The sequence below is a fragment of the Melopsittacus undulatus genome, chromosome 11 (genome assembly GCF_012275295.1).
Source record: "Melopsittacus undulatus isolate bMelUnd1 chromosome 11, bMelUnd1.mat.Z, whole genome shotgun sequence".
In the NCBI taxonomy this organism is placed as follows: Eukaryota; Metazoa; Chordata; class Aves; order Psittaciformes; family Psittaculidae; genus Melopsittacus; species Melopsittacus undulatus.
In genome coordinates, this window is record NC_047537.1 from 4,511,805 (window position 1) to 4,533,091 (window position 21,287).

The 21,287-nt window shown below is 50.4% G+C and overlaps 1 protein-coding gene across 3 annotated transcripts in view; it reads right to left on the reverse strand.

Moving 5' to 3' along the window:
• Positions 1-2,303: 2,303 nt before the first annotated feature.
• Positions 2,304-21,287, reverse strand: part of NTNG2 (netrin G2) — a 43,853-nt gene continuing 24,869 nt past the window's right edge. The window contains exons 4-11 of one of the 3 annotated variants that reach the window (XM_031046522.2): positions 15,505-15,677; positions 13,725-13,751; positions 6,305-6,373; positions 5,819-5,884; positions 5,267-5,341; positions 3,587-3,754; positions 3,038-3,172; positions 2,304-2,716 (exon numbers count right to left, since the gene is read on the reverse strand). In XM_031046522.2, the coding sequence (XP_030902382.2) occupies positions 2,493-2,716; positions 3,038-3,172; positions 3,587-3,754; positions 5,267-5,341; positions 5,819-5,884; positions 6,305-6,373; positions 13,725-13,751; positions 15,505-15,677 (937 nt within the window). In that variant the 3' untranslated portion in view covers positions 2,304-2,492. The remainder of the gene's footprint in view (positions 2,717-3,037; positions 3,173-3,586; positions 3,755-5,266; positions 5,342-5,818; positions 5,885-6,304; positions 6,374-13,724; positions 13,752-15,504; positions 15,678-21,287) is intronic. The other 2 variants (XM_031046523.2, XM_005146256.3) reach the window with 2 other exon arrangements.

A 21,287-nucleotide genomic window follows, 5' to 3' on the forward strand; every position in this document is an offset into this window, starting at 1 on the left:
GTTTCTCTCTGTTCCTTCAATGATGCTCTTTGTGGAGGCAGCTGTGTGCTGATGGAAGTCTGCAGTTAATGGATCTTCAGTGCTGAGACTTTCAGAGGTTTTAAATTATTTTCTTAAATACCAAGTTTAAGTTTTGGAGGGTTTGTTTTTGTGTCTTGCACTGGTTTGTGTTGTGGGGTTGCAAGTTCTGTAGCACTGCTGGACGGGTAAACTCCATCCTCTGCTCTTCCAACACACAGGGTTAGCTTTGCACTGAGCCTAAAGATGAGCTGCAGTGCTCTGTTTGCAGGCAGAGCCATAGGAGGCAAGTCTGAAACTCTCTTTGGGCCCTGCCCTTGCTCACAGCCTAAAGGCTTTCATTTCTTGCACAAGATGAAGCGTGTCATGTTTGTCATTTGCAGTTACTATTACACAGGCGGTTTGCACAAGTAGGAAGGCTCAAAGGTGGCTTTAAAGAAGGTCCAGGAACAAACATGATGGGTATTCTGGGTTTAGAGGGAGGTGGTCCAGTCTTGAGCTGAGTTGGAAAGCCAGTGATGTTGTATCTTAAAACCAGATGAACAAAACCCCCAAACCAACCAACCAGCACCCAGTCAACCAAGAGGAAACCCTCCAAGCCAAGAAGGTCCAGTGCAGTGGTCTGCCTCCTTCAGCATTTTCATACCTGGCAGTTCTGAGCTTTGTTTTGCCCTTCTGAGGTTACTCTATAGGAATTCAGTGCTGCTGCTTGGCACGTTCCTGCTTGCATTGCAATAAAAGTGTGTTAGCAGGGAATCTGCTGGGTGCAGAGTTTGGGACACAGCTTTATGAAGTAGTAAATTTGCTGTTGCTCAATATAATATTCTAGAGAAAAACACTAGTACAGGGAAAGGAGAACGTTGCTTCACCTTCCAGAAGTGCCATTAGAGATCTTGATCTTGTTACAGGCTTTTCAATGCTATTACTTGTACAAACAGTAACATATGAGGATTTTAAATCCATTGCAGTCAGAAAGTACAAAGAAAGAGCGAGTGTCAATACCGACAGAGAGCAACAGACTGCATTGAAGAAAGGGAGACAATGCTTGTACCAGCCCACTCTCGGAGATCAGATGTCAGAAGGGTGAGTTTAACCCCCATTTATTTTATGGTGGGTCAACTAAACCCTGTGACCCGTGTAGTTAAACACTGCTCAAAATGTGCCCCACGCTTAAGAACACTCAAGCAGCTCATTCTGCAAAGCTACATCATGGCAGCAGCTCTGGGGGGGCTGCAGTGGGGTTGGACAGTGGAGGTCCCCCTGGAATAGCAGCCTTGGACTGCCCAGCCTTCTTCTGCTGCAGGTTCATTGAAAATGGCCCTTCCACACTAGACCAGTGCTTAATGCATCACTCAGGCTCTGTTGATTGTCTACAGTTAGTAGTCTAACCTAGGTTCAGCAAAGTAATTAGGAGAAATAATTAACAGCGCTCAATAATGAGGATACCTCTTTCTCCCTCCCCTCTCCCTCCCCATGTGGTGCACCATGGTAATGGCTTAGAAAACACAAGAGGACATTATGAATCAAAAAATAAGTCTTTACCTGTAATTAACTGTGCACACAAGAAGAAAAGTGATCAAGCAGCCATTAATAGTTGCTTTACTGGAGGAGGATACACCAGAATCAAATGCTCATGGCAAAACGTCCCTTTAAGTTGTGGTTCTTGTATAACATTTAATCCAAACAAAAAGTAAGTCTCTACCCAAAACCGTATTTGAACCGTACACTATACGGATGCGTGTGGATAAGACACTGCACTCCTCACGTACCATGTGCCTCATGGCCCTGCCTTCTCTGTTCAGTGCAAGGAAACAAAACCCAGCAATGAAAATACAAAAATCAATGCAGCAACTAGAGCTGTAGGCAACAGTATGTGGTGGGATGTGGGACTATGCAGCGATGATTGACCAGAGTCCCCCCTTCCCTCCCTCCCCTTTCCCCTGCCTGCTGTGTTACGGGTCTCTGGAGATGAGTTGACATTGACGGGCTCCTTCGATACCGGACACTAAGAAGAGTGGAAATAAAAAGAACACCCCAGCCTATACCAAAGTAAAGAAAGTAATAATAAAAAAAATACCCCTTGGATCGCGGCACTATTTCACCAGGGCCCCATGGCCCCGGATTGCCCTGTGTGGAGCAGGGAAGGAGAGTCACTGTGCAGAGGGAAGGATGGGTCTGTGCCCCCGCTGGGCTGCTGGACCACGGCCCGGCACAGGCTGGTGCAGTCCCTGTGCTGCTGCTCCGCAGCCGGCTCCACGCTGCGGCCACCCCTGCTGCTGCCAGGATGGGTTCATGGGCAGGAGCCAGCCCCTTGTGTTCTGTGCCCCCCTCTGCTCGGGAAGTGGCCTGAAAGACGTTGTGCAAGTCCTAGCGTGAAGGAAGGCGGAGGAGACGGTGGGGAGAGCCACCCGGTGTCTTGGTCTCCCCCAGCCCCTCGGGTGATGTGCCTGGGCTGAGCTCCTTCCTCTGCAGGTTCAGAGGTCCCCCCATCCATGCAGCTGGAGGGCGAGCACCCCAAGGAGGACAGCGCCGAGGCTGCTGCGCGTGCTGGAGGCACCATCACAGTCCTTTTTGTCGGCTTCACACCTGGATTGCTGGCACAGGACCCCCTTGAAGCCCACAGGGCAGATGCAGCGCTGGTTCTGGTAGCACGTGCCACCATTCTGGCAGAGCAGGAGCTCATCGTCGCAGACGTTGGCTATAAAGTGAGAGGGAGGAAAGGATTTGAGTGTTAATCTGGGGTATCTTAAACCCTTTGACTGCAGCGCAAATTAGAAGCTTTTGGCTTTCTTCTTTAGCTCCTAGGGATGGAATTATTCAACCCCTTAGAGCAGTCCCAAAGCCAGAGGAACATAGTGGGGACCGCAAACTCCAGGAGCAAAGCTACAGAGTCATTTCCAGGTTTGGGAGAAACAGCTGGAATCTGCTCACTCTGAGCATCACAGGGGACCCGAGCAGGCAGTGCTGAGGATCCCCCTCTAGTTTGGACCCACCCCATCACTGTGCCTCAGGTACTTACGGAAGCAGCCCTGCCTCCAGTAGTAGTTGGGCAGGCAGTCGTCACACTTGGGCCCCGTGGCACCTTCCTTGCATTCACAGTAGCCGGTCTCATTGCAGCGGTCGTGCATGGAGCCGATCTGGTTGCAGTTACATTCTGGCCAAAGACAGGGCTGTCAGTGCCTGCCTTGCCTGGGGGCCTTGTCCCTGTTATTGCCCCAAGGGGGATGCTGTGGCTTTGGAAAAGCCTGGCTACATGCTGCAGGAGGGACCTTAGAGAGCAAGGGGATGGGAGAGCGTGGTTGCATGAGAAGTTCCCATGAGTGCAAGACCATCCCTCTTTGGAGCTGAGCACCCTCTGGATGCATCTGAATCGAGTTGGGAAGACAATATTTGGGCATTGTTTCCATCAAAGAGATGCCTTGGCAGGCTGCAGAGACTGTAACAACTGGGGGCATGCACATCCCCCCTCTTTCCAGAGAGGGGCTGAACTGAAGCCCACCCCATAGAAGAAGGTTCTACGAGAGCCATCCCATGTCCTAGTGCTGCCCGAGGCCACCGCAGTGCTCACCTATGCATACATTCTCGTCATCCAGCTCCGCTGAGCTGTTGCGGTAGAAGCCGAGGCGGCAGTGCTGGCAGTGCTGGCCCCTCGTGTTGTGCTTGCAGCTCACGCAGGTCACCACGTTCAGGAAGTCGATGTAGCTGCAGCGGTTGGAGTGCCCATAGCACTCACAGTCTGCGGAGAGCAGGAGAGAGCTGGGGAGATGGGCTGGGAGCATCCTGCCTTATGCTGGGTGGAGGAGAGGAGCCACAACCACTGCTAACAGAGGGCTGGGCAGGATGGGTGCATACAGGGGCTGCCATGGGGGGATTGGGGTGGAAATGACTGCTCAGAGAGGGGGGCTCTGTACCCTTGGGATGAGGACAGGCAGGAAGCAGCCTCTGGCTGTCCCAGGACATGATCTCTTTAAGGAAAGGCATAATGATGGCAGCAGGCAGTGGAAGTGCATCAGGTGTTAATTAAAGAGCTGCTTTGTTAATGAGCAGAGCTCAGCTTGGTGCTTGGTGTTGGCTCTGGTGGAGCTGCAGGACCTGTGGGGGAGCTGGGCTGGGGGCAGAGCCCCAGTGAAGGCTGTGCTCTGCTTCCCTGTGGCAAGGAGGCGACTGGCCCATGGATGGGGCTGGCAGAGGGTGCAGCAACGCTGCCTCCAGGCATGGGAAGGGCCTGGACAGGGCTGAAGTGGAGCTGGAGCTGCTGATGTCCAGGTAAAACCTCACTGCCTTGTGGCTTTTTCCCCTCTGTCCCTTCTGTTGTACCTCCAAAACAATGCTGGATGTGAAGTATGGTGACTCTCAGGTTAAGTGCTTAAAATGAGTCTATTCAAGGAAGTGTGGCTTGTGTGGGGTCCCTTGTAACAGTGAACAAGTGCATGAAGGTTTGAACCAGGGCTGCCTGGCACAGCACAGGGATGCCTGCAAAGGCTGCTGGTGGCATGGGAGATGCTACCATTGCTTGTCCAAGCACTGTTTGTGTCCTTAGGGTTAACCTCTCTCAGCTGTGGGCACATGCTAGGAAACTACCAGCCAGGTTTAATGTGTAGCCAGAGGAATGTGACTGCTTCTTGTGTTTGCTTTCATTGCCATGACTTGGGGTGGTGATTGCCTTGCAGTGTTTGGGTACTGGGAGTTTATAACACAAGGAGAGGAGCTACCCTGGTCAGGTGTCCCAGCCAGCACAAGCAGGTGATAACGTGAGCAGAAACAATGTGAGCCAGGTCTGAGCTTCCCCAGCCTTTGGAGAGGAGGTTTGGAGCTGGGGTTTGTTCCAGGCTCTGACATTAACCATTCAGTGATGAAGGGATGGGAGGGAATGGTATGGGTTGGCATGCACATGCAACTGGAGGAGGAGACTTGTCTCAGTGAAATGATGACCAGGGAAGATGGAGCAGGGCAGAGGTTTCCCCATGGTTCATAACTGCCTGAGGAGGAGCTGAGATTTCTGTTGTAATCTTGATCTTCTGTGAAACAACTTCTGCCTCTTTGGCCAGTATCTAAAGAGCTTCAACTTGGATACTTCTGGTTGCTGCAATTCCCAAGCATTGTTTCACCCTAGGGATGCACTCCTACATACAGCTAACCACAGCTCGGATATGCAAACCCTCCCCATCTTCTCCATGTCTGATGCTGCTGGACCACATCACTTGGGCGAAGACTGAGAGCCCTGGAGCCCCGCGTTCCCTCCTCTTACCTTTATACGTTTCAATAGGAGCCACTGGGCCAGAGTCTGGTTTGAGCCGGATGAGTTTTGAGCTCTTTGAGGATGCTTAAGGGAAATCAGACACACGTTTTCTCACTGCTTAACACCTCTCCACGTTCTACCCTACTGCAAACAGCTCTACTACAAGAACAGTGCTGACCCGAGCCAAGAACACTGCTCTGGCAGCACTGGCAGCTATTTCTGCACCAGACAGCTGGTAGCTGCCGAATTTCTCCTTCTTTTCTCCCCTTCTTTATGTCTGATGCATGAAAAACTCCATGCACAGCGCTATTGCAATGTGTAGAGCCAGGAGGAGCTACTCGCGCGTCCCCCCTTCATGCATGTTTGGTGGTGGGAATTGGGTTATTCAGGATAAGGATCTATGGATCTGAACAGCTTAAAGCTCATCTACTGGTCACGGCATTGGTTTGATGGAGGTCATGCCAGCTACTACCAAGAAGCTGCTAAGAGGACAGAGGCTATGGAGGTGATCTCTGGCAGGGATTGCTATAGGGTCCCGCAGAGCACGCACTGGTCACGTACCTGTCTTCTTGCCGTGCCTCTTGCCTGCAGGCTGTGCTGTGCGCCCTGCTTTGCTCTTCGGAGCTGCTGCACCAGACAATGAAACACAATGTGCTGTGGTGGGGTCAGGGCTCCCAGGGTCAGCCCAGCATGGTTGGGCTGGGATACTGGGTAAGAAGGGGCTGCCCTGACCAGGATGGTGCTTCCTTAGGGCTGTGTTGACAGCCAGCCCCCCTCCCACACTGAACGATTGGGGTGCTGGGGGTAAAGGACACCTGCAACTCAAACTGATAGGGTTTGGTGCTTGGTAACCCCTATAAAGGGCAAGCTTGAGCCATGCTGAGATCCCACAGGGATCCTGCCTCTGATGCCATTTGTGAGGCTGCTGTGGCACTGGGGCCTCCTTGGATCCCCATTGCTTCCCCTGATCCCATGATGGGCTGACACAGTGTCCAGACCCTCCTCCACCAGTGTGGCATCTCTAGCCTTGGACAGGTATGACCTTACCTCGCATGTTCTTGGGAGGGTCTGGTGGCTTTGGTCCACGTGCTGCTGTGTTTGGTGGGAGCTGAACAGCTTACAGTGGCATCAGTTAGAGAGAACATCAGATTTAATACACATCCTCCTCCTGTTTGCTTAAAAAGGTGGCACAGGGACACTGGAAGCTCTAGGCAGGTATCTAGGGTGGGTTGGTGGAGTTGTATCTTATTGCAGATGGGTTGAAGCAGGAATGGGAGACAAGTCTCCTGGAAATTAGTGTCTTCAAGCATGAAGAGACAAAAAGCACTCCTAAGGGAGAGCGTGGGAGCTGCTGGATGGCTGAGTGTTGGCATGTGGTCATTACATTGCCCTAGCATGCGGAGAAGCTACATCTGCAGACCACTGTTAAGGCTCAGAAACCCTCCTTTTTCAGTACAGACTGTCAGCATCACTTGGCATTGATGCCCATTGTGTAGGCGAATATGGTTTGTCTCTCTATGAGACCACATGCAGACCCAAAACGACAGCAATTCCAAAGAACCTCAGTTTCAGCACTTCCAGTCTCCCCAGTTGAGTATTTCCAAGCACTGGGCTGTGTCCTGGACCAAGCTTCAACAGTTACTGTGCTCTGCACTGGAAGGGATGCTAATGTCTACAGCTGGAGCGAGCTACAGGCATCTCATATGGGAAATAGGAGCTGAGCACCAACAGGCAACTGCCGAAGTGTGTGTGCTGGTGGGAATGCTGAGGAGGAGAAGCTTCAGCCTGAACAGCCAGCATGAAGCCTCCCAGGGCTCCCACCAGGAGCATCTCACCTTAGGCAGTCACGCAGGAGATCTGAAGCAAGGAAATACACAAGAAGGCATCCCTGCTATGAACAACACAGGCCTATCTATTTACAAAGTTATTCTGCTCTACAAACAGACTCCGGTCTCGGGAGACAACAGGATTTCCATGATCCTCTCTGTTCACCCCAGCAGCAAGCTGTGAACAATCTCCTCTACCACTTACCATCCTCATCTTTCATGTATATGACTAAAGCCCGAGGCTCAATCCAGCCTCACCAGATTCCCAGCTACGTGTAGGGCACAGACAAAGACCTGAGCTTTTTCCCAGGTGAGAGGAGGAGAGAGATGCATGGAAAACAGAGACATAGATCTAGAAACTAAAGCGTTTGCTGAGCACTGGGAGCTGGTACTCGCTGGCAGGACCCAGCTCAGCCATGTGCCTCCTACCTTCTGCTCCAGGGCCATCCTTGGCCAGGGGAGAGCTCACTTGCAGCGGGGCAGCCTCTGACAAGCTGGTGTAGTCTTGTAGGGATCAAAGGGAAAGCAGTGTTATTGGGTGTGCTGGTAACCAGCTGGTGACCTGCCCTGATGCACAGAGCGGGATGGCAGTGGTGTGATCATAGAATCACAGAATGGTTTGGGTTGGAAAGGACCTTAACATCATCCAGTTCCAATCCCCTGCCATGGGCAGGGATGAGCTGCCTTAAGGACCTCATCCACAGCTCTGCACCCCTCTGCTTTGAGACAATGGAACTGAGGAATAGCACGGGTGTCTATGGATGGAGGCACAAAGTCCTGGTTTCTAACCCAAACTTCTAGGCTCTCCTTCAAGCTCTGCTCATCCCTCAGAAATGCCACTTAAAGAATTTGCATCAAGAAATCTATAGATCACTTGCTTGATTTCCCTGCAAACCCTCACCCCGACCAGCTCCATACCCCTCCCCATCACCTCAGTATTGGGAACAATCCTCAGGTTTGCTAGAAAACAAACTAAGGAATAAAAAATTTAAAAGCCATATTATTAATCTGAAGCTCCAGTTGGGTAACATAAGGAGGAGGAGAGAAAAAAAAACCCATCTCTTGATCCTTGCCAAGTTTCAAAGGACAAACCCGAGTAGGAGAGAAATGTGATTTCCCAGCCTCAAACAAGGGGATGATAAACAATGCAGGATAAAATAGAGCTTGTCATTAAAAAATCATCTCTTTTTCTAGGAGAAGGTGATAGACATTGTCCTTTTCAGCTGGAAAGTGGAAACCAATTGATATTAATACGGTGTTAAAGTGAATACGAAAAAAGCCCCGTGCAAATTGGCAAGGGTTTAATTAGAGTCACAATAAAAAACAGCCCTGGAGGCATTTTGCTTTTTAGTCATTCACATACACCTCCACTCAACCGCATTTACAGAGCCAGGGAAATTATTAATGCTCATTATCCTGAGAACCTTTCCCTTGTAGCTCTGGGACATTAATGGGCAGTTTTACATGCTGAGAGACACGTTTCACCCCCAGACCCAGCTCGTACAAATGGGAAGCTCCAGGCAGCTCCTGTCCCAGGGGCTTGTATCGGCCCTGGTGGAAATTTGTGGTCCTGGTGGATTTCTAGGGAAGTAGAATAAATGGCACCAAGAAATCACGTTCTGTAGCTCAAACCACTGGGGCAAACAGGGGGGAAGGACCCAGAAAAGGTCCTTCTCGAAGCATAAACACAGGGTTCCCTTTCTGCAGGACCTGCACAAAGAGCTTTTGGTGCTCTCTTTCTGTCGGAGCTCTTAGCCATCAAGCAGGGTGCAGGTTGGGTTTGTTTGTCTCAGAGGTGAACTGGCTCTGAGGAAACTGCTACGAACCAGAAGAGGGGAAATGGAAACAAAACGAATAAATATAAAAAAAGAGGGTTTTTTTGTTGGTTTTTTTTTTTTTGCTTATTTTGAGCATGGGAGAAATGTAACAAATGGCAAGGAAGAATCTGACAGGCTTCAAGGAAGATTTCAAAATAACAGAATCGCAGAAGGCAAATGGGAATAGCACTTAATGCATCTTCCTTAGGGTAGCTCTGCAATTTCCCTTCCTTCTACCCATTTTGGCAGCCTTGGCTGTCTTCAGACCACAGACCGTGCCCATAAGCTCATTCTTCTCTCCCCTCTTACCGCATGCCAGGTGACCGGGCACAAAAGCATCCTACAAACATGACCACAGCTCCACCTTGACCACAGAAAACACCACGAGCAGCCAAAGGAAGCAGATGTCTAGCAGATCCATGCAACCCAGAGACAACCCAAATCTAATCTACTCCTCTAGCCTACGTGCTACATTGCTTTCTGCCTTGCTGCTACCCACTAGTGTGCGGAGGCATGAAGGAGAAGGGAAAAACACATCGGTTTGGCTTTAAATACCTGTTTTTTTCTCTGTTTCTCTCATGGGCACAGATGCAGCGGACTCAGAGGCTGGACTGAGGATGATTGCTTATGGTGGGAAGCAGAAATTCAGGGGCAGAAGACAGTGTGTGAATTAGAGGGTGAAACAGCACAGGATGGGGCAGGGCTCTGAAAGGACTTTCAAACCAGGCAGGTTGAGCTGTCCTAAAGCAAGGAGGGATTCGTGTAGTGCTCTAAAATTCTTAAGGCAGATAACAATAGAATATCTCTCGCTGGGGCTCTGACCCAGCTTGGGTTTTATGGCATCTCCTTACCAAGAGCTCCAAGGGGCATCTCTTTACCAAGGTGTTTCCCTTGAGGTCCAGGCAAGTTGGATCCACAGCCCCTTGGGGATGTCATGTATTTAAAAAAGCATTTATGTATTATATTATTTATATTTTATATTACTTTATTTTATATTTTGCAGGGGGAGGGATGTCTCTGGTCAAAAGCAGATCAGAATTAGGCTGTGCCTTGATTCCCTCTTGCTTGTCAAAATGCCAGCATGCTGCCCATGAGCAGATCCCTGAACTGCTGGGTGGCCCTGACTACCTTCCTATTTGAAGCAGCACCTTCAGGGACTGTCTCCATCCCCAGGCACAGCATTCTGGGGGTCTGGATGGGGTCAAGGAGCTCAAAGCTGAGGCCTGGCCTTGTGAAGCCAGAGATCTGGTGGCTGGACTGTGATTTACTTGTTTATTTTGTCCATCAGTTAATGAAAGCATTCTGAACACGTTTTGTTGCTCAGGGTCAGGTTTTGGAGAAGGAACAAACCCCAAGGTCCATCAAATCTCCATTGGAGAAACTTGGCAGGAGAGACCATCCCCATCACCCCAACCCCACGCAGATGCTATCCTGCCCACCCCAGATGAAGCAGAGCACTGCAAGTCATAAACAGTATAGACACTAAACACACATCCTCATGTACACTGCACTTGTAAAAGAAACAGACCTAAAAGCATTGCTACAGGTGAGCATGGATAAAGATCAACGATCCTAAGTGCATGGTGCAGACAGATGTGATCCCCTGTTACTGGTGGGGCTATGTGAGCTCTAGGCAGGGCTGGTGGATACCAGTGAGGTCCTGGGTAAGGAGCACTTCTTAACAGGCCAGAGACCCGTATTCTTTTGCCTGGGGTCCCTCCATCTCCCAGGAAGTTGGAGCTAAACTCTCTGCTTCCTGATTAACTACTCAAGCAGGGTACTTCCACGAATATATCTATATTTGCATAAACATGCAATCAAGTTTCCTCATCCCTTTGACTGGCTTCTGGCAGCTCCCCCAGACAGACTGTTACTAACACACTGTGGGTGTAAAACGTCCTCCTGGGAAATATCAGGCCCAGAAAGCGTGGTGAGGGGAGGGATGCGTGTCTAATTCCCCCATGAGAAGCTTAAAAATGTGTCCTGCTGTTAAGTCCTCTCTGTTCATTCCCAAACAACAAAGTGAGAATGTTGTCCCCTTGTTCAGGGGCGGAGGGAAGGAGGAACCCCCAGAAAAAGGACAAAGGTTTTCTGTCATGGGATGGTTTTAGTAGTTAGAAAGGGTGTTTTTGGTGTGTGAGCTCCAGCCCGGCGCGCTCCATGGATGCTTGTACGGCAGCCTGGGGAATGTTAATGGAGGTCGGGGTAGAGCAGGATGGGGTATGATTCCTCTCTCCTTCCAGCCAGGCAACAGTAGGTACGTGGTTTGATTTACAGTGGGACAGTAAAGCCTTGATTGTCTTCCTGCCATGCGAGTGCTGGAGCTGTAAGAGAGCATCTCCTGCAGCCGTGCCAGCCCTGTGCAGAACAACGGTGCCAAGTGGCTCGAGGAGGGATGGGTGCTGAAAACCTTTCTCTTTAGAAAGAAAAACCAAAATTGAGGGGAAAAAAAAGGGAAAAGTGTTGTTTCCCCCGCATCCAGTCCTGGCTTCACTTCTTACTGCCTTGATGATAACAGAGTGACAGCAGAGTGAGATCACCCAGTGGGGTGTCAACCCATGGTGTGGTTTTTGGCCTTGAGGTGGACCCGTTGTGGCTGGCTCCTTGCTTATAGGGACCAAAAGGCTTCTAGCCCATGTTACACGTCAAAGTGCCCTTGGACTGAATAGAGACAACAGCAATGTAGGTCTGCCCAGGGTGATTTTTATCCATGTCCCTTGATCATCCTACAGAGCAGATAGCCAGGGCCACCAACACGGGGATGGTAAGCAGCTATAAAGAGGAACCCAGCAGTGAAATCCTGGCTCTTGGAGAGAGGCAGGGAGTGTGGCACCAACCTGGCTGGGTGGTGGTGGTTGTGGTTGTGGTGGTAGTGCTGGTTGTTGTTGTTGAGGTTGTGGTGGTGGTGGTGGGCGCTGTTGTGGTGGTCGTTTTTGCAGTGGTGGTTTTTGTGGTGGCAACCCGCTGCGGTCGCTCATAGGCTAGCAAGCAAAGAGAAGAGGTGGAGGCATTTACTGGGGGATGGAGGGTTTCCTTGCCAGCCCATGAGGCTGCTTGCACTGGTGACCGATATCCCAGTGTGGTTACAACTGGGGCACTGGGGGGATTAAGGCTTGATGACGCTGGGTGCAGTGAGTGTGTGTGTGCATACAGGAGGCTGTGACTGTATCAGCATCAGCTTACCCTGCTGGTGCAGATATTGGCTTAAATACTTACAGCTCTATCATAAACTAATTGCCAATTAAGCTGAAAAGGGGAAATGAAGCACACTGTGGCACAGATGGGGTGATGAGCATGGGGGGGGAGCAGAGGAGCCCCCCAGCCCACCCTCCCAGGAGCTATGCTGCCTGATGTCTATGCTCATGGAGCCCTGGCTCCACGAACAGCACCATCTCCTTCCACCACCCAAACTACCCAGCACCATCAAAACCAACCTGTACAATTGGCACTGTATTAATTTCCACTGGCAAATTAATTAATGGCTTAACACCACAAGCCCCCATGGAGCTGAGCAGGAGCGGTCTCAGATGCAGTGCACAACCGCACTCAATACAACAGCCCCAACTAAAATAACACTGGAACACAAATTCCTACTTAACTTACACCTGCTGCCCTCCTGTCCTTGCTTGTCCCACTGCTTCATGCAGATTACTGTGCTTAATTTCATAATAGCCCTGAGCTAGTTTAAATACTTAATTTAGGTCACTTCTAGTCTCCTATGCAGGCTAAATAATCTCTCCTTAACCGGCCTTGGACACAAATCCCTCCTGTCCACTTCCTGCACATCGCTCCCAGCACCCCCCCAAGCTTTTTCCTAGCAGGACATTAAGATGGGAAACATTTTCCAGTGACACAAACGCAGCACTGAGGATGCCAAGCTCTGTTAAGGGGGGAAAAAGATTTATCAATATGGTTTTGACCAGAAAAAGAATGGTTTTGACTATTAAAACACTGGGGCTTTTTGAATCCTAAATTACTTAAGGGAGGCTTTCAATTCTATTTGAAATTTTAACCCTTTCAACTTAACTGCTTGAAACCCAAATATGGTTCATTCACACAGAAAACCCATCCTCTGCTTTTCAAATAGCTGCATTTTTCTTAACTGTATTTGCATCTCTCTGGAACTGTTTCTCCTCCAATTCTTTCCACTTGCCTGCAGACCAAGGAAGTCATTGTTCATTCAGCTCCCTGATTTGTTTCTTCTTGAGGGTAATTCTGAACCACAAAATAGAAACCCAGGTTTCTGCTTACCCCAACCTCAAGGCTCTTTGATATCAAAGGACCTCCAGCTTTGTTAAATAAGGAGTCCTATCATACCATCAATCTTCCAGCAGCAATCCCAGCGGAGCTCTGTCTTTGCTGCCAACACTCCATAGATGTATGTTTATATACATACACATGTACATATGGATGTACACGCTCTAGATACGACAGCCCAGAGTAACCCAGACTGATGCTATGGCAAATAATTCAAACCCAGCTCCTTCTCAGAGCAGAATGCAGCAATACTGGGGCCAGGGGGAAAGTTCACAGTGAGCACTGATGGGTTTGAAGAGGCTTTTTCATTTCCTTTCCGCCTGCCATACTAACGAACCTCATGGGGGGAAACCGTGCCAAGAGGAAGAGGAAAATGAGGCTTCTGAAGTCAAAGCAAGAAAGTGTAAGACTCTTTGATGGGATGGAAAATGAAGCACAATTAGGGAAGAATTATTGCCTGGAAAATGATAATGGACAGAAAACAACCATTTTTTTTAACTAGTGACATCCACAAGGCCCATGCACCCAGGTGTTAAATGCCAGCATTTCAGTTATGTTTGTACTTACTGCCAAAGGCTGAGCCTGCAGCTGCACCTGGAAAACACAAGAAGAAGCCCAGTTACTGGAAGCAGGACACCACTGGCTCTGATAGCAGCAGAAGATCACAGAGTCATGATGTGGGGCCGAACATCAATGAATTAGCAGGGATCTTGCTCATAGGCATATCTGTTTGCTGCAACAGCTTAAAAGCTGCTTTTGTCAAACACAGAGGCAATCAGACAGTGCTGCTGAGGTCTTGGCATCTCAAGCCTTTCACCTGGGGGAGAAAAACCAGCGTGGTCCTTGATGATAGGTTTTTCTGTTCACCATTTCCTTGATGTTATAGGCCAAGCACATCTTCTGAGGTTCACTGGGCTAAGTACAAGCTGTAAGGGCTGAACCAGGGGCTGCTGCACCCGGGACGGTTCTTGGTAAGCAAGAAAGGCTGAACACCCTTCCCACTGCAGCACCCACTCATAAGGACACTGCGAAGTCACTGGCTTCAAACCGACCAGTTGAGGGCCACCCAAGGACCAGCTTCTGGCTTTCAGCACCCAGGAAACTGATGGCTGTGGTCTTCCCATTGTAACAAGTGGAAGAATCATGGAAAGTCTCAACTTTGCATGAACATAAAGCACAGGACTGGTGATGGACAAGGTGAGACCACCAGGGGGAGAGGGCTTCAGAGAACTGCCTCTGTTGCAGAGCAAGAGGATAGGGGGAGGATGAAGCAATAAGAGTTGGGAGGGTGGGAGAAGACTGAGTGACAGATGGGAAGAGAGATGAATGGGAGAAGACAGAGCAGAGGAGAAAGAGAAATAGGAAGAGACACAAGGAACGGAGGGGAGGGAAAGGGAGAGAACAGCATGTCTGTGCCTGTCAACACCAGAAACTCTCCCAAGCTCCTTTGAAGCAATGCAGCCGCTTGGTGGGAGCTGACAAGCTCGTTCCCTTTCAAAGAACCTGCTCATCTACCAGCCCTGGCACACACAAAACATTCCCATCACAGCCTTCGGAGCTCCAGTTTCAGCTTTGATCATCTTAAAGCACATAAATCTTTCAAAAAATTTGGGGGGGAGGAAAGGAAAAGATTCTCTTTGGTGATGCTCAAAGCTCCTGCTTGAAAGGCTGGAGTGGCTACTGTGGCTCCGTGACATTTAAACAAGTTGCTAATGTGGACTGGACAGAAACCCAGGAGAAACTGGCCCATCTGTGATGTTTCCTGCCCCAATTCCCCTGCTCGAATGATGGTGGATACGCAGCCTTCATCTCATCTTTGTGCCTTTGCTTCTGTCACTGCCTTGCTCCAGCAGGCAATTGGATGAGACTGGAGCTGCGCAGAGGGACCGCAGCTTGCGGAGCTTGCCTGCAACACCAACACAGAACAGGATCCAGAAAGCAATCCAGAAAGCAGCCTGCCCTCCTGCAGCAGAGCAGTGCCGGAGCTCAGTCCAGGGACTACTTGACAGCCAGTGCTTTGCTGTGGCTAAATAATGTCTTCAAAGGACAGTGATTCGCACTGCCACAAAGCCATGGACCTGTACCTTGGCTCAAGGCCATCCTTCCTATTCTTGGCCATCATTTGAACGCATCGCTCATCTACCGGTAATCAACAAATCACCTCCACATCCACCCAGATCCTCTGTTGCTTCTCTGTGTACTAAAGCACAGATGAACACCCACTTCCCTTTTGAAAGCTAAACATCCTGCACTGATCTGAGATGGAGGAGGACAAGAGGAGAATCACCTCCCATCTGTGGCTGAAGGTGGGAGTGCAGCCAGGGCTGGCTCGCTGCAGGGTACTTACATGCATTGGGGGACCCGTTGGGGAGAGGCAGGTAGGATCCTGCTCTCCAGGACCTGGAGCGAAAGTTCTTCTTGCACTTGCCACAGTCCTGCCCCGTGGTGTTGTGCTCGCACTCGCACTGAAGGCTGCCCTCTTTGAAGGTGCACAGGTTAGCGTGGAGGTTGCATTTACACCTGGAAGAAGAAGGCAGGAGAAGAGCTGTCGGGTATTGCTGCCACTCTTCCTTGCCCCTAGTGTAGTGCTGCCTCTGTGTGTGTGAAAATGTAGTGGTGAAGTTGTGCTGGTTACCCCTTCCCCATTCCTTCTGCAGGACTTTCTCACTGAACTCGGCTGCTTTCCCCAGGTATCTGGTGCTGCGGTTCCAATGTCCACTTCCTCAGCCAAGACGGATCTGCAATCTCTATTCCAAGATGAGAGATTCTTTACTCCCACCATCTGACTGCACAGACCATGTAATGGTGAGTCAATACCTCCAGCTGAGACTCCAGGAAGGAGTCACACACATTTCAGGCTGTCACAGAAAGCTGGGTGAGGAGCTCAGATGGAGCCTTTTACTTGGAGGCAGAGAGGACAGTCTTGTGCTGTAGATGGAGGAGCATGGCTAACACTGGTGGGACTAAGCCCCTTAGCTCCCAGGCAGTGTGCTAAAGTCAAGAGCACTTTCTCCCATGGTGTGAAGATGCCCAACACAAACCCTTCTCCTTACGTGCAGCACAGCCCCAGCCTTCTGTGACCAAAATAACACAGAGAACAAGTCACCATCAGAATCTGCCTTTTAGTCCCTGCCTCATCACAGAAGGCACAAGGAAAACCACTATTCAGCAATTTGCAAACATTAACAAACTTTTAATGAGCTGTAGTGCAGTATGCAGGGGATAATTATCTGTGTGCACAATCATTCCTGTTGCTCAGACTCGAGGTGACTTGCGCAGAGCACAGAGGCTGAGCCCATAACTCATGTGTGGCTCTGGTACTCCTGAGCCCAAGCTCAGGCCATCAGACAGAGACTTTGGGGACCAAAACCTCTCATATCATTCCAGCCTCTGGATCCTTAGCACAGCCCAATGGGTTTTTACTGCTTCATGCAGTAATTTACACTCTCAGAAGCAGAACCATTAGAAAACCATAGTGCCTTATGTGAACGGGTTGAGAAGTCTGACCAGGCAGTGCTTCATTTTAGAGGGCTAATTGCACAAGAGATGCAATGCTGAGGGGAATGAACTGCTTGCAGAGAAGACAAAGGAAACATATCCTGATGGTTCCTGTGCTCAATCTGCACTGGGATAAGGAACCTGGATTAGGCTGGGAGCTGTAAGTCGGGTCTCTCCCAGCACCGTGCATGCTCACCAGCTCCTGATGTCTCTCTCCTGTTCCTTGGCAATCCTAAAGATGCTCCCCAGATGCCTGCCTGCTCTGCCAAGGCTGCCTCTGCTGCTCCTCACGCATGGTTGGATGAGTGACCTCATCTATGATTTGCTTTACCTCTCCCTCCCCTCCCTGTCCTTAATTCTACCAAACCCTGCTCAGAGGCTCAGCATAAGCTGGATGAGCAGTGTCTCTGCCTGCCTTACAACCCTGCCCTGTCTCTGATCAAGCAGAGGAGCTGCAGTCTCTAAAAGGGAGGGAGGAAGGAAGAAAATGTGGTCCGTGGAGCAGAGGCAGACACACTCAGTGTGCTCCACTTGAATCTGTGTGTTAGCAAGAGCTGGAGATGCCGTGTCATGTCTGAAAACACTGACAGCCTCTGAGCTTCAGTGCTCTGGGAGCAAGCCATGGATCTGAGCACCCAGGGGAAGAAAGCAGCTTTGACCAATACCTGCACAGGAGGGATGCTGTGTATCACCCTGTCCCCTCTGCCTCTGATAAGGAAGGATTTCAGCTGAGCCATCCCAGCCTTTTGGCAGAGGTGATGCCCAGCCCTGGGATGCTGCGGAGCCAGACTCTGAATTATTCAGCATCCACACAGCACGGCCTCCTTCTCTCACTTCAGAACAGTCAGACGAGAAGGAAGCAGGCGAGATAACAGGTTAAAGCAGGTCAATGCTTCACCACTGCTGCTCTGGGCCCAGCCTGAATCAGAGCAACAGCTTCTGAGAGCTGCAGCTCTTCCCCCTCCTACCTTTGGTGGGAGCAATGGGATGGCAGCCAGCAATAGTGTGCTCCTAAAATCCAGCTGAGGGGGTGTTTAAGAGCTGCAGGGGAGGGGGTTCAAGGAAGGTAGGGCCTGGCATCCCCCTTGTTTTCTCTGATGATGTGGCAGGTAGCACTTGGTTCCTGTCCTGGACCCTGCTGGTCTCGCAGGGGGAATGTAAGCAGTGGGTGACCACCAACTGGTCCCCCATGGTAGCCTGGGGCAGCCCCAATCACCCTCTACCTGCAGCACATCTTTGTTCCTGGCATCCCCTGTCAAGGGCAAAGCAGCCGTTATGGGGTGAACCCCATTCACCATTAACTTGGCTCCAGCTACAACCACCCCCCAGCCATGGGACCCAATCTTCTCACTACCAGGAAAGTGATGCAGGGCTGTGTGCAGGGGGCAGTCAGATGTGCCTGCTGGTACACAAATGCAGTTGCTGCTTTAGAGCCAAGCACAAGCTCCCAGGACATTCCCCAGGATCTCCTTCCCATGCTCCCCTTCCAGGGGGATGGGATGGGTGCTCACGGACATCCGCAGCCACTGCATCCCCCATCCTGCATCGCTGCAGGATGATGGAGCACTGCTTTTCCCGGAGAAGCCCCTCACTTCCTAATCAGGGTAAGCAAGGAAAATTAAAGAGAAAGCAGAGGCAGCTGGTCACCCTGCCTGCTGTGCCCAGGTCACTTCTATTTCTCGCTGCTCGGCCATTGACTAATGTCCAGAAGTTTTGTTATCCAAAGGATCAATTTTACCAAGGAATTGCTTTCTGAATTTGACCTTTGAGGATCATCAATCTGAGCAGAGAACTGTAACCCCAGCAAGCTGACCCCACAACACAGCACTTTGCAGCCCAATCAATCAGGCTGCATTATTTAATGGCCAACAGCCGAGTGCCTTCAGCCAGCCCTGATTGCCAACCCCATTTGTGCACAGGTTTCTGCATCCAGGCCTCCCTGCTCAGTGCCTCGGCTTCAACCCCTTCTTCAGGCTTCTCTGCCTCCTCCTTTGGGTCTGCAGCCCAAGGACGTGTGCTCACTGATGGTCTCTTTCCCCAGCCAAGACCCAGCTGGTGGAGAATGGAGTAAATGGCATTAGCCTGCTCCCCTGAGAGGATGCTGCTAGTTGTGCTTGCTTCCACTCATCTTCCTCGGGCGGCCAGCCATCGCAGGAAAGAGAGGATGAAGGAAAAGGTTAGGAGCTACTTAGTAATGAGGCTTAAACAGCACCAGTGGGGCAGACACCTGCGCTGTGTTCTACAGAAGGCAGTGATGGCCCAGCTCCAGCCTCGGGGCTGCTCCAGCCAAGTGCTGGTTGCAATATGGTCTCTTTGGCTCCAGAGAGATCTGAAGAGCTGGGAGCGTTTCTCTTCTTTAGCTCATGGGTCAAAGCTATTGGTGACAGTGCCGTTTCTCAGTGAGCATGCAGGATGCAGCCATGGTGGTGCATGGCTTGGAGAGGAGCAGCCCCAGCACACACGCAGCAGGAGCTACTCCAGGCACCCTCCATGGCCTGGGGACACTCAAGTCCTGCACCGAGCTGTTCATAGGTAACACAACTGCATTATGCATTAGACAGAAGCTGTCTCACACTGTTTCCAGCAGAAGTGGCTGCAGCAATGTGTGGCCCCAGACGTTACAGTTTACTCGACGGGGTATTTATGAGTTTATTTTAGTGCAGGTCGTTGAGCTGCTGCCTTCCCTCAGGGTGGTGCAGTGTGGTCTGATGCTGCCAATGCCTCCACCAGGGAACATCACAGAGCTTGGAGTGCCAAGGAATATTGATAGGAAAGTGTCCTTTTCTTTTTCTGTTTTCCTTTCTCTTCTCTCACAGCCATGAAGAGCCATTTGCCATCCCTGCGTTTCTCCAGGTCAGCATCCTGGAGCGAGTGGTTGGAGAGGCATCTGATGCCAAGCCCATGTGCGATGTAAGAGATGCACAGGGGTAAGTGCTGCAAACCTATAGAAGCAATGCTGGGAGTGGGAAAGTAGCCCCTATCCCTGAGCTTCCATTAATAATGACTTTGATATAAACTTTAAAAGCCACCCCAGCCCTTTGCTTTCCTTCCAAGGATTCTTCTGTTGTTTACAACTAATATTCTGTCCATGAGCCCACCTGCAGAGCAAGGAAATAAGGCAGAGAAAGGCAAAGGATATCTCTTTATCCCTCACCCTTCCTGCAGGGCTCAGCCGATCTTGGAGCACCTCCCCTCCAAGTCTCCTTCCAGTCCAGTGTGCGCACTCATCTCCACCCTGTGCTTCCTATGAGGATGCTACTGCATGGCTAAGGATGCTGTGGTGACCTGGTCCCATCCAGCCTGCTCCTGGGCCATCCAGCTCCTGCTTCCCCACCACCACTGTCTTGTCTTTTCCCCCTGCTCCCTTTCTGGTGTTGGGGAGAGGCAGCACAGCAGAGAGCTGCTAATGACTGCCATCCAAAGGAAGGCTTATGATAGCTTTCCCCTGAATTGTTTGCTCTCACTGTAATTGATGAGCCTTTAATGAGTCTCATGGGACAATGTGTTTGAAGGGAGCTCTTTCCTCTCTGTCCCTAAGGAAAATGATGTTTCAACTGATCTCAGCTCTCGGGGAAACATGAATAACTCTTCTCCATCTCTCCTGTCATCCCCAGCGTTGCTCGCAGCACGCTCCGGCAGCTGCCTGGCCATGGCTTGCCTGCTTTCTGCCTGCTCCTTTGCAACTCTTTTGGCAGCTCAGCAAAACCAGGGAGCAAATCTTTTGGGCAAAGCATAACGGGTGCTGAGTTTGGATTGTTTCTGGCCCATCTGTGCGTGTGGAAGCAGGTAAAAATAGCTTCTAATGGCTGGGCCATGGAAGAAGCACTGTCCCTTTGTGGAGAGCTGTTATATTAGGATTTGCCTTGCTGGGAGATTGCTCAGCAGCGGTTTGCTATTGCCAGGGAGTGGAGCAGGGATGAAGAAGGTGATGGCAACTCATTCATCCCAGGAGCAGGGCTGGGAGCATAACTGAGGTGCAGTCCAAGGGCTGAAGAGGAAGAAAAAGTCATTTAAATGCATTGTTTCCTTCAGCTCAAACCATGGAGAGAGGCTTCCGGGTCTCACTGCTTTCTGTAGAGCCACAAAGCTGAATAAACCCCTCTGGGTTAGGTCAGAGGGACATGCTGTGAGTGTTTGTCTTCCTTGTGGGTTTTCACTTTTGGCTGTGCGGTAGGGAGAGATGAGTCCTCCCGGCAGGGAGAACCCTTCTCACTGCCCTTTGAAATGATTTGAGGTTTGGGTTACGGAGAGGAGACAATCTGAAAGATGCCAAAGTGGAGAGCGGGCTATAGCTGGCTGTTCCCATCCGACAGGCTATTTATTGTGAATAAGTTGACACTCACCAGCTGTCAAGATCCTGCTGACTGGTGGAACGTTATTTACATTCAAAGCTGTCTTAAAAAGCAAACACAAACCCAAACTTCCCCATTAGGGGGTCAGGCAACAGAAGGGAGGAAGGGTGAAGAGGACATCACACGGATACGTGAACATAAATATTTGCAGAGTAATGTGTATAAATGCTCTTGTTCTTTCTCCTGGAATGCAATAATGCCTGCAATTGAGTTCATTGGCCAAATTGAATTTGGGCTCCTGTAGAAGTCTCTTTATATTAAGTGCTTTAACATACATCAC